We start from the raw sequence: 19,913 nt of genomic DNA, 5'->3' as shown, positions 1-19,913 counted from the left end.
ATTTACAAACTTCCCCAGATCCTGCCTACCAACCTTTACCTAACTATCTTCTGGAGCGTGCCGGGCTCGAGGTGACTTTAAAGGCAAACATCAGCGGCCGAAACCCTGAATCGCCTGCCCCCAACAGGGAATGAATCCCCACCCAGGATTACCCTGAAAATAAAAAAGACAAAATAAAAAATGAGTATCCGAAGGAAGGACTGATTCAGTCCAGCTAGACACTCCCCTGTCTAAACTGAGGAAGCTGTTCAACAGTAAATAATATCACAGCCAATTCTACACCTATATACACTACTGCTCACCACCAAACACAATAACACTAACCAACAACCAAATACTCACTCTTTGTCTCAAAGATTGGACGAGCCCCCATGTTACGTTCCCTTGTAGAGCTAGGGATACCAAGGGAAGTAGCGACACACCAGACAGCCGGACGAGAGAAAAAGGAGAGGAAACGGAAGGCTGAAGGAGTTTAAGTGAGGTTTTTAATCCGTCAATACGTAAGGCGGCTCACCAGCCACATTACCACACAATGGTACCATAAACAACACAACTAGGCTGGCTTGTACACAGAGACAGGCTGCACACATGCAGCCAGACGAGAAGGAGAGAAAGAAGGCCCTCACTGCCGTCCTCTTCCGGTCCTATATGGAATCCTTGATTGCAAAGTAGGAGCACCTGGGAAGAGGCTGCACCTGGGGACAAATCAGAGGGAGAGGGAGAGAGAGAAAACACACACACACACCACCACACACACACTACGGCACGTAACAACGATATTATTATGTTTTATTAACTAGACCACTGGTCTAAACCGCACCTCCTAGTGGTTAAAGCACGTTATTGAATGTAGTTGTTGAATAAGTTATATTTATTTAGTTATTGATGAAAACATTTAAATATTAAGAGTAGCCTACATACAAAATAGGGGTCAATGATAGAAATATAGAATGGAAAATATCTAGAAGATACTGTAGTGATCTCTACAATAAAACAGTTTAGTGCAGGACGTCCAAAGATATTAACAGGAGGATGTGCAAAACAGACAAACTGATAAGGCTGAATTTTACTCAGGTGTAACTAAAGTCTGATTTAAGGGTTGTTTATATTTCACATCATTAATCAGAATCTGCAAAGTAACACAAATAAATGTAGTAGAGTAAAAATACCAGGTTAACCTCTGAATTGTAGTGGAGTATAACAAAGTAGTACATGCTGCTGTAACAAAAACATTTCCCAACTTGGGATCAATAAAGTATCTTATCTTAAGATGATCGACGGCTACTGCCATATTTGCTAAATGTGCATCTGAACCTTGACAAGTGCATGTTTCAGGCTTATCAATTAACAACAGGAGGGGTCACAGACATAAGACCAGCTGTCATGTGGTATTAATGCTGCCCATTATGGACACAAGCAATTTTCACCCATGTATTAATTATATGTTTTAAATTTGATAACACCAATGTGTTTCGTGTCCCCTAAACCTCCAGGGATGTATACAGTTTAATACTGGCAACTTCTAATTGTGGGAAATACGAAAACGTCTTTTAAAACTAAATTTCCCAGTAGAGACGTGCCATAGAACATGTTGCAAAACACACAATAGCCAGCAAGTGTAATTCTGGGGGGGAGGGCCGGGCTGGACCCGTCCAAGTCCAGTTTTGGATAGTCTGGCGTGGTTCCATTCCATTTCAAAGAGCTTTGACGCTCAGCGTAACCTTGTCACACTGCCACTCCAATATCCAATCACAGAGCTTGAGGGCTAATCACGGGGTTTGTAAAGCAAGGCGGATGTTGTAGTCCCAAACGATAGCTGGGGATTCTGGGTAGTGTAGTGTCTTCGGAAACTCTGTAGTGTCTAAACTCCGAAAAAACAATTTGTTTCTCCGAATCGAAGGTTAAAAACACAAAAGCATTGTACACAATTTAAACCAATCAATATTGTGTAATTAACAAGGATAAACTGATGTTTTTTAGTGGATGAGTAATGGAGATATCACTGCGTAATCATTTGACAGTGTGGGGAATACTTCCGGTTTTATTATGAAAACTTCGAGACCGGAAATACTGTTTTCACCCACGCTAACTTTACATGGAAGTTGCCCCATATACAGTCCACGTTTTCCTGGCGAGACCTCAAATCATGTTCGTATATCTATCAAACTGTAGATCCTACACATCCACTGGACGTGGATTATAAAAGTACAATATACACTTCTCGCTAGAAATCTAATAAAAAAGCATTTTAATGGCCAAACTATTCCACAATTTAGGATTTTCCAGAGAGGGTTATTTGTGAATAAACGACCCTCCGGAGCGTTTGCAATCGACAGGAGCATGTTGTTTCTTACACGACCACTAGAGGGGCTACACTTTAAAACGTGTCTCTGGGTCGTATTTAGCTGCTGAACAATCGACCTATATGGTCGTTTTTTGTAGGAGGACAGGCTGTGTATTTGTGGTAGTAGTCCAGTCAGGCCCCCCCTTTGGAGGAAAAAAAAGTCGGGCCCCCAACACAAATAGTCACGTAATGGGCCAAGTTAACATTTATTCAAATACATCAATATAAACGTGAGCATTCCTTTCAAACATTTTTAAAAATCACTTTGCTAGAACAGTGATGATAAAACAATGCTCCATAATTCTGTGTGCTCAAAAAAACAAATACATAATACAATTGTGCAATCCCTTTGCTAGAACAATAAATGATGATACTTTGCCATGCAAAATGGCTCGTTCCACACACACACACACACACACACACACACACACACACACACACACACACACACACACACACACACACACACACACACACACACACACACACACACACACACACACACACACACACACACACACACAGAGCCGAGCTTGAATGAAACACAGAGACCCAGACGTACTTGTACTGTACGGTATCATATTAATTTCCAATCAATAATTTTCAAAGTTATGATATTTCTTTTTCATAACCATTTTTCCTCCTGGTCTCTCGCGCCCCCCACTTTGAGAAACACTGTAGTAGTCTAACAAGTAGGCTACTAAGTCCAACAGTACCCATTTTATTAAGAACTAATGGCAAAAAATCATTTTATCTCATCAAATATAGCAGAAGTGGCATTATTTTGTTCTCAGGAGGGGACTTTGAGAGAGTATTACCCCAAAAGTACGCAGTACATCAAAAGTACATCATTTTATTGTTGGTAGCAGTAAAACTCGGACTGAGTCAAACAGTGTCAGTTTTATTAAGAACTTATGGTGCAAATTATTTGTATCGCAAATAAAGCAGAAAAAACATGCATTATTTGACTCTTGTACTTGCGTCAGTGCCTGCTTCTTGGCGATTACCGTAAAGGCCCGATTAATTGCGCACTCAAAAATGAAGAGCTGCTGATTTGATCAAGCAAACGCAAGAGACGGCTGAACTCAGCCGAAGATATTAAGATAGTGTCTTCCGTTCCGGTACTGGTACCGGAACGGACGACACTATCTTAATATCTTCACACACAGGGCCGGCCCTGACCAATTTGCTGCCCTAGGCAATATTTTAGCTGGCGCCCCCCCCAAAATGCAGACACTCACTATGACTCGCGCATGCATGCACGTGCACGGTTGTGGCATGACCACCAAAACAGAAAGATATGGACACAAGTTGTGTGCAACTGTATTTAGTTTCCTATCCATGTGAACATGATTTAAGTGAGGGGGGGACCTATCCTCCTCTAGGGGGGGAAGATTCTTTTTTTAATATTGAAGTTAAAAGCATCAATCTGGTGCACTTTCAGAGCAACATTAGGAGATCTATGGGTACATCTCTCAACATTTATTTATGGGTATTTTACAAATCACTCCCCTTTTAAACTGTATTCTTGTTTATTAATAACAACTTAACATGACCCCAATAGATGAAAATCTATTCTCTTATTTTTTTATAACTATAATGATCATATAAAGGCGTGTCTTTACCTCACAGAGCTGAGGTTATCAGAGCCTCTCAGTCTTTCAGGAGAGAGCTCTCTAAAGCTCTCCCCCCCCCCACGGCCGCTTACACAGTAAATTCCAATGTTAATAAAAGCTGTATACGTTTTTTGGGAGTTTGATTTCTTTTAAATTAACACAAATACCAAATCAAAACCTATAATTGCACACTAAAACCATTATTTCAACAAAAAAAACTATTTCTCATAAACCTCTGGTTTTTACTGGTGCTGGGGCGGTTCAACTTGATTTTGGGGGGGGGGTGCGCCATAGTTTATCGGCGCTGTAAGCAATATAGGCGTAGTTCTGTTAGTATAAGATAATTATAAATTCTAATAAAAAAAAAATTCTTCAATTTTCGGCGCCCCCCATTGATTGATGCACCCTGAACATTCGCATATACTGCCTATGCCAAGGGCCGGCCCTGCACACACACACACACACACACACACACACACACACACACACACACACACACACACACACACACACACACACACACACACACACACACACACACACACACACACACACACACACACACACACACACCACACACACACACACACACACACACACACACACACACACACACACACACACACCCTGGTGACCGGACATCTCCTTCATAAATAGAATAATAAGGCATAATAATCGGGCAGTTCGATGTGTTTAGGTGTGTGTGTGTGTGTGTGTGTGTGTGTGTGTGTGTGTGTGTGTGTGTGTGTGTGTGTGTGTGTGTGTGTGTGTGTGTGTGTGTGTGGAAGTGTGTGTGGCTATAACGAAGCAGCCTGCAGTCGCTCTTTAGCTGTCTAACCATGTCACTTGGCCCAGGTGGTTTCCACAGAACGGACAAAACATGTGTAACGACCATAAACACACTCGTACCGTCCATAGGTACCGCGGTCTATCCGCCAAAACAAACTTAAGTTTGTGTCAATCACTTGCACGTCACTTCTGGTATGATGGGCATTCCCTTTCCGGTTTAATTCTCTAGTTTGTTAAAGCATTTCGGCAAATGTTAAAATGTTTCGGGAAATGTTAAAGTGTTTCGCTAATGTAATTTTGTTTTATGTTGTTTTGGAGACTGATATCTGAAGGTTGGCTTTCCACTTCCTGAAGGCTTCCATTGGATAAGATCTCACATGAGTTCACATGTGGCGCGGAAACAGTGATTTGGGCACTTACTGACATGGGGGATGTTTTCATATACAGTAGCCCCCCCAGCGGAGTTCACCCCACTGTGGTCCGCCCTGAGCAAATCGGTGTACAAGTCCAGACTCAACATCTGGTTCTTTCTGAAGTCCTTCAATTAAAGAAGAAAGTTGTAATTGCATTTATGTCCTGGCTTCTTTACAAATGTAAATGTCCCCTCTGCGGGACGAATAAAGCTATTCTGATTGTGATTCTGATTATGAAACATACTCGGATTTAAGCTCCCGTGGCTCTTTCTGGCATGAAAGATCAAAGCCCCTGCCTTTGTAAGTCTTATTATCATTACTTGATGGTCAGTTGTAAAATGGAGACACTTACCAGGTGTCTCCAGCATGTTCCACAGTGGTGCTGGGCTGCATGCCTCAGAGACAGGGACACATCTCAGAGGACGCCATCCATGCCAAGAAACACGCCTCCCGACAGGTGAGACGGGGGTGACACCTCAGTGAAGTAAGGAACAGTTATTCTGATGTTGCTCTGCAATCCCAGGTTTCCAAGGACCCGTTCAGGCATATCAAGCTGCCCAATATGTATCAACATGATTATTTTTACGCTTTGGCAACAGCTACCTGAAATGGTCATGCAAAGATAAAGCCCCAATAAGAAGTGAGACCGAGAGTAGGAGAGGGAGAGGGGGGCAGGGCAGGGGGAGTGATCTGCACTGTATGAAGTGCAGAGGAAGTCACAGTGCGGTAGCATATTGACAGAGGAAGTAACGGACACTATGCAGCCTCCACCCAGGAAGGTAAGGCACTGCAGTCTGATATAGAGTTCATATTAATGTACTGTATGGTTGGTTTCAACACTTTGTGTCTTACTGCTTTCATCTTACACACTTGTCTTTGAAAGTCAATACTTCTCCAATAACAGTTTGAAGAGCATATGTGTAGCAACATCTCAGCTTTGAGACACATGTTCATGTTGTATACAGTATATACTTATACTTATGGTATGTTAAATATTGAGTTTTGGATAGTAGATAATGTTCTCCTCCCTGCCAGTATTAACATGTATTGTGTCCCATTGTGTGAATGCGTATTAGAGGACACGAAGCCACTCTGCAAGGCTTTTGTGAAGGTGTTTAAATGAATGCACTGTAAAAGCTCATTTCATATTGTAAGGTATTTGTAAGGTATTTCAGACCTTACAGGAGTTACACTTAATAATATTCAACCTGACTCAAACTTATTGCCAACTGTGTTGCATGTACAGGAAATATAGAGCACACAATTTGTGTTCTCAGACTACAGGCTGTACACACTGTGTTCTTTCCATATATGGATCAAATGAAAGCCTTTACTTTCCTTACTTCAGAACACTGAGTCAACAGTCTCATTGTAAAGGGTGTGTGTGTGTGTGTGTGTGTGTGTGTGTGTGTGTGTGTGTGTGTGTGTGTGTGTGTGTGTGTGTGTGTGTGGGTGTGTGTGCGTGTGTGCGTGTGTGCGTGCGCGCGTGTGTGCGTGCGTGTGCGCGTGTGTGTGCGTGTGCGTGTGTGCGTGCGTGTGCAGGTTAAGGAGAGCCAGCAGGTGAAGTTGGTGTTCTCAGAACAGCTGGGCAAGCTGCAGGGGAAACAGCATCAGGACTCTGAGCTCCTGGAGGAAATCAGGTACACTTGGTGTGACCATTTGAAATCCCTCCATTGATCCTCTGAGAAATGACGTGTCCCCCGTGTCTACCCCCCCCCCCCCCCCCCCCCCAAGGACCTTCAGTAAGCAGCGAGCAGCCATCGAGAAAGAGTACGGTCAGGTGAGTACAGAGGGCTATTCTAGTCCACGATAAGTCCTGTTCCTGGAACCATCTTTCTGTTACTGGAAATGCTCATGATCTATTGATTTCAGTTCCAATATCAGTACCTGAGTGGTGTGTGTGTGTGTGTGTGTGTGTGTGTGTGTGTGTGTGTGTGTGTGTGTGTGTGTGTGTGTGTGTGTGTGTGTGTGTGTGTGTGTGTGTGTGTGTGTGTGTGTGTGTGTGTGTGTGTGTGTGTGTGTGTGTGTGTGCGTGCGTGCGTGCGTGCGCGCGCGTGCGTGCGTGCGTGCGTGCGTGCGTGCGTGCGTGCGTGTTGGTATATTACAACACCAGGGTTAGGCCTTCACGACTAGACACTCGCAACAGTCAACACTTTGAGTGTTGAGCCTCGGACTTTTCTCACACTCAAAGGTCGCCATATTGGCTATCTGAGAGGCGGGAACATCAGTGATTGCCGGTGCTGTAAATAAAAGTGAATACTGTTGGGTATTCTCCACTATTTATATAAGTAGGACCTTACTGTTAGAAGTCATCCTCAGTGTGTGGTTGATGAGGAAGTCTGCAGGCTTCATGCACCTTGATGGTTCCCAGCTACCTAACAGGGACCACGTCCTGTCTGGTAAATGCTCCGTGTTGGGTTTCAGCAGAGCGACCGGTCAGCATCCAGACACTGCTCCATTGTGTTCACAACATGGAGGTGTACAAAGGAGGTGAGAGGCCGCCTCAGATGGGCCAGGTCTCACTAAGGAGGTGAGAGGCCGCCTCAGATGGCCAAGTCTCACAAAGGAGGTGAGAGGCCGCCTCAGATGGCCAGGTCTCACAAAAGAGGTGAGAGGCCGCCTCAGATGGCCAGGTCTCACTAAGGAGGTGAGAGGCTGCCTCAGATGGCCAGGTCTCACTAAGGAGGTGAGAGGCCGCCTCAGATGGGCCAGGTCTCACTAAGGAGGTGAGAGGCCGCCTCAGATGGCCAAGTCTCACAAAGGAGGTGAGAGGCCGCCTCAGATGGCCAGGTCTCACTAAGGAGGTGAGAGGCCGCCTCAGATGGCCAGGTCTCACTAAGGAGGTGAGAGGCCGCCTCAGATGGCCAGGTCTCACTAAGGAGGTGAGAGGCCGCCTCAGATGGCCAGGTCTCACTAAGGAGGTGAGAGGCCGCCTCAGATGGCCAGGTCTCACTCCCTGGAGAGCTGCAGTGTTGTTTGCATCGTGGTGGAGAATGTGACACATACTGCACATCATGTGGAACTTAAGGTGGTGTGGCTACAAAGACATGTTAGATCACACTAAGTCACTAGGTAGTATTCTAAAATACCATGATAGAGTTTAGTGAAGGAACGTTCAGAATGAGAGCATTGTGGGTACGTCACTGCACCGAGTCATGAACAAGCCAATGCGTGTGTTGTTTGAGGCACTAAAGAGTTCCTTCCTTTGCAGGCTCTTCAGAGGTTAGCTGTCCAGCACCAGAGAAGAGACTGGCAACGAGGACACACAGAGGCCACCGCCTCGGGGTACCACCCACACACACACACACACACACACACACACACACACACACACACACACACACACACACACACACACACACACACACACACACACACACACACACACACACACACACACACACACACACACACACACACACACACACACACACACACACACACACACACACACACACACACACACACACACACACACACACACACACTCTCTCACTCACTCACTCACTCACACACACACACACACACACACACACACACCACACGCACGCGCGCACACCACACGCACACACACACACACACACACACACACACACACACACACACTCTCTCACTCACTCACTCACTCACACACACACACACACACACACACACACACCACACACACACACACACACACACACACACACACACACACACACACACACACACACACACACACACACACACACACACACACACACACACACAACGTAGCCTTCTCGTCAGCAGACATGTGTTTAAAAGCTGCATAAACTACTAGAAGCATACTATAATTGAGTGTGGTGTTGGTTTATGTTCCCATTAGTTCTTGGAAGATCGCAATGAGTTTCATTCATCCACTGAAAGGAGATCACTGAGAAGTGCTGAGTGCACTTACAATGGTGATTGCCAGTTCATTGGTGTTGGTGTGTGTGCTTTCAGGAGTGTGTTCGGTGTGTGGCGGTCAGTGGTAGATGCTACAGCTCAGTCTGCCGCATCGCGCCTAGCTGCTGCAGAGGAGTACCGCCGCCTGATTGGACAGGTCTCCAGAAGTCTTCGCAATGCAAAGGACATCCGGGCTAAGAGAGTGAGAGACCGGCACAGATTACACACAGTGCTCAAACATATTAAAGCTCTTAGGATCTGTTTAGTTGCTTTTCATGTTACAACATACTGAAATGACTGTTTCTGTTTAACTGTCAAGAACATTTTAACCAAACCTTTGACGTGTATGCACATTGAGTGCGTTTACACCAATTGGTTTTGAGAACACACACGTAGCCACACCGTAATTCCCTCAGAAGTTGGCTCTAGGCTTTAATGGCTGAAATTCAAACGTTAAAGGAGAAAAGGAAGTTGAGAGAACCACAAACAAGCTTTGCTAATTACCAGAGAAAAAGTATTTTGGAATGGATTTACATTTGGGAAGTTCGAATTGTTTTCATGTGAGTATTAAACGTATTTCATGCTGTCTAGAGAAGAAGACAAATATTCGCACTTCAAAATATTCGTGAGGCTGGCAATTAAATGTTCTCCACGTCAGAATGATGCAAAACTGTTTTTGCAATTTAGAGTAAGAAGAATTCATCAAAATGTTCCTTTAAATTTTTTTTTATTACTAATATGTGAATGCGAAAACTGTTGCTGTGTGTGTGTGTGTGTGTGTGTGTGTGTGTGTGTGTGTGTGTGTGTGTGCGCGTGTGTGCGTGCGACGTGCGTGCGTGTGTGTGCAGGGTCTGGAGGGGCTGCAGAGGGTCCAGGGGGAGCTGGTGGATGCTCTGAGGGAGCTGCAGCGCTTCAAGAAGAGCTACCACCAGCTGAGTCACATCACCACTGTCGCCAGAGAGAAGTCCGCTGATGCACAAACCAGGTCACACGGCATCCGTGAAGCAGTATAAACAAACATGACTTCATGTTAATCCATTAGAAGATAAGTAGCTTCATTTCAGTGTAAATATGTTGTATTTGAATATGTCTGTCAGGGCCAGAAAGAGTGAACATGGGATCTTCCACTTTAAGACAGGACTACAAAAGATGACTGCTAAGGTATGAGTGTTATCACATTTTGTATACAGAAATTAGCTACTAACACAGACCAAATCACCATGTTGTCCTGTTTGTACCCCTGATCTGATGTTTGAATATTTCCATATATAAACTGTATATGATATTCCATATAAATGTGACATAGCGGGTGCTATGCTGCAGGGGCGGTTCTAGGGGGGGGGGGGGGGCACTTTGGAATGCAAAATCCTGTTGTGTCAATGACTTTGGAAGAGAACAACACCTAAAATGTGACAACATTTGCACTTACCCTGATTACAAATGTTATCAAAGTCCAAAATGTAATAACTTGACCAACAATCAAAGAACATGCCCTGGCTGTTGGATTTGAAATGAAAAGAATGACTAGAAGGTTAACGTGCATATACTTTGAGCAGCATACATCAAAGGCACTTGAATAGAATCTCCTTTGGTCAATTATGTGAAGCTAAACAACTCTTATCTGATTATACATCCATGTGCTAAATACATGAAAAAACTCAACACTAGCTCAACACTGCATTTAAGTTTTCAGTCCCCCAGGTAGAGCGCAGGGATTTGTAGTCTATCTTGTAACAATGTTGTCGTCAATCCTGGAATAATGACGGCTGGGTCTGTAATGTGATGCCACTGCATGGGTTAGAAAAAGATCTTCCCATAGATCTACAATGTCTGTTCCTGTCTTTACCACATACAACAATTTCATAAAAAGTTCATTTAAATGTAATTATATCTTTATATGAGAAAATTATTTCATCATCAGCTTTAAAAAAGGAAATTACCCATTCAAAATCTATTTAATTATCAGAAAATAGTTCATGATATTTATTTTAATAATTCATGGTATTTATTCTAGCGCTTTTCCAAGTGCTAAAAGCACTTTACATTACATATTACATACTGTATATTACACATGTAATACATTGAGTGGACAAACCCCACAGGAGCAATTTAAAGATAGTTATATGTTGGTCCCTTTTGCATTAATGATGGGTAATATTTGTTACATGTTTCACTTTAACAAAAAAATACAATCAATACGCGCGTTCACACCGCAGTACTTTTCCCACTTTAGTTCCGATATAGTTCCGAAATATAAAAAAACATAAAAAACATAAACATAAAAAAAATCCGGAACAAAAATTAGTTCATGAGGACTTTTTGACCCCCTTTTTGACCCCCTCTGCTAGAGAGCAGACGTTCGTGGGAGAAAAAGGTTCCTATTTCTGATTGGCTGGGCGGATTGCAAACCACGGCCCGTAAAACTCCCAAAACGTTTCGTGAAGCCGCCATTTTATTATCCTCGCATTAGCATTATTAGCATTAGCATTATTAGCATTTGTTAGGGAAATAATTGTCCTAGACTCCTAGATATGACGTGCATGACCAACCCTGACGTCTGTTATCTCCTTTAAGGAGATCGGCTGCTTCAGCCATAATGTTGTTGTTCCCATTCTATGACCGGGCAACCCTAGGCCACAGATGGTTTATTGTTGTGGATACACTGGGACACTTCCTTCTCGGTGTTTGTGGACTCCAAGGTGTGAAATCTTCGAGGCCATAAGTGTCAGACGCAAGTAACTCAGTGTTCCCAACTGTTTAGGCTATCTTCTCAAATATGTTGATTACTCTCTGTGAAGCCAGTTAAATGGGCTGACGAGAGAGAGGCGCTCCAGATTTTAACGTGGCAACTCTCCGGTGAATTCAGAACCTCTGGCTCTTGGACTTGTGATGTGAATTCTCCGGCCGAAGCTCCAAATACACCATCAGTGTTTGACATCAAAGCTCCTGCACTTCCCGTGTCTCCTTCCTGAGTCGGTGACTCCCACTGCATTGCTACAACAGAAGTTTCCCTTACAGCCTTAGCATTAGCCCAGCGCACAAACGCAGAGAGACTGACTAATGGCAAAAGAAAACATGGGAGCGGTGGAGATGAGGAGGTGTCGGCGTTCTGGCGATTTACTCGGAAGGCTTCAGTAGAAGCTGCTGGGACTCCCAGCATGTAAGCATGTAAAGGAAAGCGCTTTTAGCACTTGGAAAAGCGCTAAAATAAATATACCATGAATTATTAAAATAAATATCATGAACTATTTTCTGATAATTAAATAGATTTTGAATGGGTAATTTTCTCATTTAAAGATATAATTACATTTAAATGAACTTTTTATGAAATTGTTGTATGTGGTAAAGACAGGAACAGACATTGTAGATCTATGGGAAGATCTTTTTCTAACCCATGCAGTGGCATCACATTACAGACCCAGCCGTCATTATTCCAGGATTGACTACAACATTGTGACAAGATAGACTACAAATCCCTGCGCTCTACCTGGGGGACTGAAAACTTAAATGCAGTGTTGAGCTAGTGTTGAGTTTTTTCATGTATTTAGCACATGGATGTATAATCAGATAAGAGTTGTTTAGCTTCACATAATTGACCAAAGGAGATTATATTCAAGTGCCTTTTAATGTATGCTGCTCAAAGTATATGCACGTGAAGTTGTTTGCGGCCTGCCAGTAAACCCAAAGCAGAAGAAGAAGAAGTGACGTCAGCGGCTTCATTTGCCTAATCCTCCCCCAGGAACTTATTCCGGTGTGAACGCGATCTGTACTTAGTTCATGAGAACTAAAGAGTTCTGATGAACTAAAGTGGGAAAAGTACTGCGGTGTGAAAGCGCCTCTTGTGTGTGTGTGTGTGTGTGTGTGTGTGTGTGTGTGTGTGTGTGTGTGTGTGTGTGTGTGTGTGTGTGTGTGTGTGTGTGTGTGTGTGTGTGTGTGTGTGTGTGTGTGTGTGTGTGTGTGTGTGTGTAGACTAGCATTACTATCCTTGTGGGGACATCTGTTTACACAGTCAAATGTGGGGACTCGCCTCCCTTATGGGGACATGGAGGTCCCGATGAGGGGAATCATTAATTTTAGGGTGAAGACTTGGTTAGGGTTAGGCATGTGTTGGTTATGGATAAGGTTAGGATAAGTCTCCAGGATATGCATGTAAGTCAACGTAATGTCCCCTGAAGTGATGTATACCTGGTGTGTGTGTGTGTGTGTGTGTGTGTGTGTGTGTGTGTGTGTGTGTGTGTGTGTGTGTGTGTGTGTGTGTGTGTGTGTGTGTGTGTGTGTGTGCAGCTCAGCGCCAGGTTGAGGGAGTGTGACGATCGTCTGACTGAAGCTCGTAACGAGTATCTGCTGGCTTTATCAGCAGTCAACGGCCATCACCAACACTACTATACCAACGACTTACCACACATTATGGAGGTAAAACAAAACATATCACACTCTTATTCTTATAATTGTCTTTCATAAATTACACTGGTAAAAAGGTCCACAGCTGATTCGCTGAAACAATGTGAAAAGTGTGTGTGCAGTACATTTGTAAACCTATTAACAAGTTAATCTTAAATGTACACAAAATAGCCAAGAGGCCCTTTAAAGATGTATGGGTATTTGATGAATTATCAATTTGTTCTTAGCTCCACTAAGCTAGACTACAACTGCATTCATTCAGCAAACCTGTGTGTACAGTGACAATAAATGAACCTTGATAATATGTTAAAGCATTGTTAGGTGAATATGTTGTGAAAACGTTATTTGAAATATAAAAAAATGACTCTATTTCCCCCCTTAGCAAATGGACGGTGATGTTTATGATGACTTGAGAGGCCACTTCACCCTGCTGTGTGGGACAGAGATGGACACTTGTCTCAGAACACACAAACAGTTCAGCACCATATGGGACAGTGTTGCTAAGGTAGAAGTCCATGGAGTGTTACATTGAAGTTATCATAACTCTCAGGTTTAAATAACCAAATCGTTGACAGACGTATTGTAGATTCTCAAATCAAAGAATTCTACATGCCAAGTATCCCACGGTGCCCTCTGAAAAGCCAGACATAAGACATGTCTCACTTTGCTCTGAAAAGACGGGGGTGGGGGCAGAGGGGTCACGGGGAGGTGGGGAGACGGGAAGCAGGAATGTGGAAACTTGGAAATGAAGATAAATTAAACATGCAAGAAAACGTTTTTATTTTTAGAACATGTTTGATAATAAGGAGAACAATTTGAAGATATATTTTTTGAATCTTGAGGGAAAAGAGCGGAGCAATAGCTTAACAAGTTTATTCAAGTATTAAAAGGAACAGAAGTTTACAGATTGAAATGTAACACATACTTAAAATGTCTGCACTAATGTAGCAGCTGAGTGAAATCTGAGGTTGAAGATGCGAGGGGGAAGAACATATTTTACACCTTGGTTTTCAATTTCGTAATGTTACAAAATAATGTTGAGTGAAATATTGAGATTTTGTCCACCCATCTAAAAATATTTTTAGAACAGTAGGAGGTATTGGTTTGATTGTAACAATCCATTGGTTGCTGTGTTTTCAGGTGACCAGAGAGAGAAATGTGCTGCAGTTTTCTCCAAGAGTCTGTCTCCTTCAGCAAAACACCTGAATTCACCTTCCAGCCCGCTCCAGGTGACAAGGTGTGTGTGTTGGTCCTGTGTGTATGAAGTCTCATCTTTAGCATTTACTTGTACCTGCCTTTTTAGTGATAAAACACATTTTAAATCTGCTCTTTTATGCTTTTATGGGTTTTCCTCTCCTGTTGTGTGTTAAAGGTTTTTGTTTATGTAATGGTCTGCAAAGGCTAAAATCCCCGTGTTCCCTCCAGAAGGAGTTTCTCTCCACTTCTGTGACATCGCTTTATAACACTTGAGCTTCTATTGGCTAGCGCTCCAACACATTTTAGGCTAAGGGGCCGGGACATCTCTAAGCGGTTTGACCAATCACAACAGAGCCGGGCCAGCTAACCAATCAGAGCAGACTGGGCTCTGGTTTCAGAAGAGGGTGAAAAGAGGTGCTGCAGCACAGGCAGTATGAGAAAAAATAAAGAGCTTTTTGAACATTAAAGCATGGAGACATGTAGAGACACTACATACTGATATACACCTGAACATCAGCAGGAGAGGACTCTTTAAAGTAGAGACACTACCTACTGATATACACCTGCACATCAGCAGGAGAGGACTCTTTTAAAGTAGAGACACTACATACTGATATACAACCTGAACATCATCAGGAGAGGACTCTTTAAAGTAGAGACACTACATACTTGATATACACCTGAACATCAGCAGGAGAGGACTCTTTAAAGTAGAGACACTACATACTGATATACACCTGAACATCAGCAGGAGAGGACTCTTTAAAGTAGAGACACTACATACTGATATACACCTGAACATCAGCAGGAGAGGACTCTTTAAAGTAGAGACACTACATACTGATATACACCTGAACATCAGCAGGAGAGGACTCTTTAAAGTAGAGACACTACATACTGATATACACCTGAACATCAGCAGGAGAGGACTCTTTAAAGTAGAGACACTACATACTGATATACACCTGAACATCAGCAGGAGAGGACTCTTTAAAGTAGAGACACTACATACTGATATACACCTGAACATCAGCAGGAGAGGACTCTTTAAAGTAGAGACACTACATACTGATATACACCTGAACATCAGCAGGAGAGGACTCTTTAAAGTAGAGACACTACATACTGATATACACCTGAACATCAGCAGGAGAGGACTCTTTAAAGTAGAGACACTACATACTGATATACACCTGAACATCAGCAGGAGAGGACTCTTTAAAGTAGAGACACTACATACTGATATACACCTGAACATCAGCAGGAGAGGACTCTTTAAAGTAGAGACACTACATACTGATATACACCTGAACATCAGCAGGAGAGGACTCTTTAAAGTAGAGACACTACATACTGATATACACCTGAACATCAGCAGGAGAGGACTCTTTAAAGTAGAGACACTACATACTGATATACACCTGAACATCAGCAGGAGAGGACTCTTTAAAGTAGAGACACTACATACTGATATACACCTGAACATCAGCAGGAGAGGACTCTTTAAAGTAGAGACACTACATACTGATATACACCTGAACATCAGCAGGAGAGGACTCTTTAAAGTAGAGACACTACATACTGATATACACCTGAACATCAGCAGGAGAGGACTCTTTAAAGTAGAGACACTACATACTGATATACACCTGAACATCAGCAGGAGAGGACTCTTTAAAGTAGAGACACTACATACTGATATACACCTGAACATCAGCAGGAGAGGACTCTTTAAAGTAGAGACACTACATACTGATATACACCTGAACATCAGCAGGAGAGGACTCTTTAAAGTAGAGACACTACATACTGATATACACCTGAACATCAGCAGGAGAGGACTCTTTAAAGTAGAGACACTACATACTGATATACACCTGAACATCAGCAGGAGAGGACTCTTTAAAGTAGAGACACTACATACTGATATACACCTGAACATCAGCAGGAGAGGACTCTTTAAAGTAGAGACACTACATACTGATATACACCTGAACATCAGCAGGAGAGGAGGACTCTTTTAAGTCAAAGATGTATTTTCATAAAATATCATCATTTAGTTGCATTGCACGGGTCCATGTGTGTGCATGGAGGGGTGGACCTAATCACGTTGACCGTATAAACTATAATATATTGCAGCCCAGTGCAACATCATCTGTGATATAAAATACATACACATATTCACATAGGCTGTTGTATTGACACTAAGCTGATGTATACTGGAACACAGAATAGAGGGATGTGTGACTGTGGTGTGTTCAGGTGTCCACTCTACAGGAGCTCAGCGCTTCAGAAGCAGACGTCTGCCTGGTGAGGGAGGCTAAGAAGTGGGCTACAAAAGCTGCCAAAGACTACAAGATCATCACACACGGAGAGAGAGTGAGTCTTTGTTCAATTATGATTATTATTTCCTGATTCACGTGCTTTGGGCAGGCCATACAAAATAAATGTATATTTACCTCTTTCTATGTTTCTCTGTCAGGCTCTGCAGACGTTAGAGAGTCGGTTAAAGCTCTTATCTGGGGACACGTGCCTCAGTGTAGAGCAGAAGATAGCAGATGTGCAGGACAGTGTGAGGAAAGCCAAGGTACTTGATTCACCCTAAACACCAGGCTATTTAAGATGACCTTTATTATCCCTGAGGGGGAATTCAGTTATTCAATCTGCTCAAAAAGCCCCCTCAAAATCTCATGCAAATTAGAGACTTTACCGTCAACCTTCTCTATACAGCGCTGTACAGGTCATATATAATTTAAGCTGACGTAATAGTAGGTAGAATGTGTGTGTGTGTGTGTGTGTGTGTGTGTGTGTGTGTGTGTGGTGTGTGTGTGGGTGTGTGTGTGGTGTGTGTGTGTGGGTGTGTGTGTGTGTGTGTGTGTGTTGTGTGTGTGTGTGTGTGTTGTGTGTGTGTGTAGTTGTGTCTAACTGGCTGTCTTCCTCTCAGCTAAGTAGGCTGAAGGCAGAGGCTCGTCTGACTCTGCTGTCAGACTGCGTCACAGGAATCGAGCAGTGGCTTCACAACGCCATGACCCAGGCAGAGGAGGAGCTGGAGAGGGAGAGACGCCTCAGTGAACAGAGGAAGTCTACTGAGGACTTTTCAGTATGCAAACTCACACACACTAAATCAATTTAGTGCCCCATTAGTTATACAGCTTATACTACTATTCATCGGAGCACCAAGTGATTTATTAAATATTTTGTCATGTTCTTATTGTGGGTTTCGAAGGAGAGGGAATGATCGATAATGTCACCAATTTTAAGGATGGGTGTGAAAGCAGGAACAGTGGAGCCATCAATACAGAGGGAGACATTATGGCAGAATGTAATGAGTCATTTAGGTTCCAATTGTTCACTGTTGAGTTTGTGGAAGTTAGATTGTGTCCAGGTTTGTATAACTCTTAGTCAGTTTGTGAGGCCAGAGTGAGTGGCATCAGGGATAGATTTGGCGGAGCTTGGTCGTCGGCATAACAGTGGAAATAAAGGCCATGGTGGGGTATGATGGGACCAATGACTGGTTTGTAGAAAACAAAAAGGAGGGGACCAAGCACTGAACCTTGCGGAACACCTTGAGAGGCTGTAATATAGCGTTCCCTCCACAATACGAATATTCGCATCGCTCTAATCGCTCAAGTTTCACCACGGCTGTCAACTGTGTTTACTCGCGTCATTCAAACAAGACGCGCTGGTGAGGGGGCGGGCTTATCTCCATGTAGATACAAAATTATGCCAAACTAATAACATACTGATACCGGTTTGTAGAAACCATGAATTGAAGCTTTGACAAGTGTGCATACAAGACGGCAGGCGAAACACTTTTAAAATGCGTGAATGGAGATTGGATCGATCAGGCTAAGCTAAGGTTGTAGCTGCTCCGTCCACACTCACAACAACGTCATACAGACAGAAATAAAGCACCGACTTTTCTCCAGTTTCTGAACAGATATGAGGAGCTGTGAGCTCTAAGTGCTAACACCTAACGGCTAATTTTGGTTTTCTGATTCCACGTCAGTGACGGCAGGCTGAGATCCTCACTACTGATTGGATTACGCGAGAACACGTCACGCAAATGTGACGCTCGAGTTGAAAAAACTAGAGCGTCTGATGGTTGTTCACACCGACGAATTACGCGAATGACGTGACTGTCGCGCCAATCGCATAATTTGACAGTGTGAACGCACCATCAGAGTTAGATGGAGCTTTATGGCAAAAATATTTATATATATATTTGCTGTTATATAAACTCAATACCTGTTGATAGAGACATTCAGTGTTGGATTTGTCTTTTTCGGGAATTTATTGATTAAAAGACAAATATATCTTTTTCAGACATTTCTTAAAAATAAGATCCTGTCTGAAAACATGAAAACCATGGAGAGTTGAAAACATTGTGGTTGTTATTTAAATGTAATTCTTAAATGTCCTCGGCGAGTGAGATGGGTTGTGGGTCTCTTATTTAAAAAGAAAGGGTGACAATCATATTGAGAAAAATATGTGAGATACCTTGCCCACTCTCACTGATGTGTTTAATGTGTGTTTTTTTAGGAGGATGAGTTTGAGCTGACTGACTTTGAGGACTATGATGATGAGAACGGAGACATCTTTGCAGACCCAGTGTCAGCCTCTGGAGTGTGTATCTACCCGGCAGCCTGCAGAGTTATCTACAACTACCAGGTAGAAATCAGACTATCAAACGGGCTTTATAAGTGCTTATCGTCAGACATTTAAAATGATAACTTGACTTTCTATATTATCTGTCACGACAGTTTAGGGAAGTAAAGTGAGGTACCAGTCCAGAAAAGGTGGAGAACCCTAAGTTACATAATAATGAAATCAGTGGGGTGAAGGAGAAACAATTATAAATCAGCGTCTGCTGGCAGATTAAAAACCATTCTTCGTATTTTGATTTGTCTAAATAGAACATATCCAGCATGTTGTTAAACAAATGTAAAAGGACTAGTTTATCGTACACAGTGTTGATCTTATTGAAATGAGTGGAACCTGTTGGTACATTCAGAGAAGATACAGGATGCTATATATTGATATTTTCTGAGATTATATAGATTATATTATATAGAGATATAGAGTTCATTTGGAGATTTATTTTTGCAAATGTAGTAAACCAAGGCCATAGACAGTTCTATATAATTCGTAGTACTGTAGGTGGATCATTTAGAAAAATTGATAACGAAAAAAGCATGTTATTCCTGTAGGCTAGCCAGCTAGATGAGCTGTCAATCATTGAAGGGG

The 19,913-nt window shown here is 42.8% G+C and overlaps 1 protein-coding gene across 1 annotated transcript; it reads left to right on the top strand.

Moving 5' to 3' along the window:
* Positions 1-5,875: 5,875 nt before the first annotated feature.
* Positions 5,876-19,912, top strand: LOC117453471 (F-BAR and double SH3 domains protein 1-like; the record flags this gene model as incomplete). Its single annotated transcript, XM_034092286.1, is given in 16 exon segments — positions 5,876-5,941; positions 6,705-6,802; positions 6,897-6,942; positions 8,374-8,447; positions 9,126-9,270; positions 9,917-10,053; positions 10,166-10,229; positions 13,353-13,481; positions 13,852-13,974; positions 14,610-14,636; positions 14,638-14,706; positions 16,929-17,045; positions 17,149-17,253; positions 17,611-17,766; positions 19,209-19,337; positions 19,877-19,912. Coding segments are annotated over 16 exon segments (1,476 nt in total), but the record flags the coding sequence as incomplete, so codon positions are not given.
* Position 19,913: the final 1 nt, after the last annotated feature.

This window comes from Pseudochaenichthys georgianus, chromosome 10 (assembly GCF_902827115.2).
Source record: "Pseudochaenichthys georgianus chromosome 10, fPseGeo1.2, whole genome shotgun sequence".
Taxonomy (NCBI): Eukaryota; Metazoa; Chordata; class Actinopteri; order Perciformes; family Channichthyidae; genus Pseudochaenichthys; species Pseudochaenichthys georgianus.
This window is presented reverse-complemented; position numbering and strand designations above follow the sequence as displayed.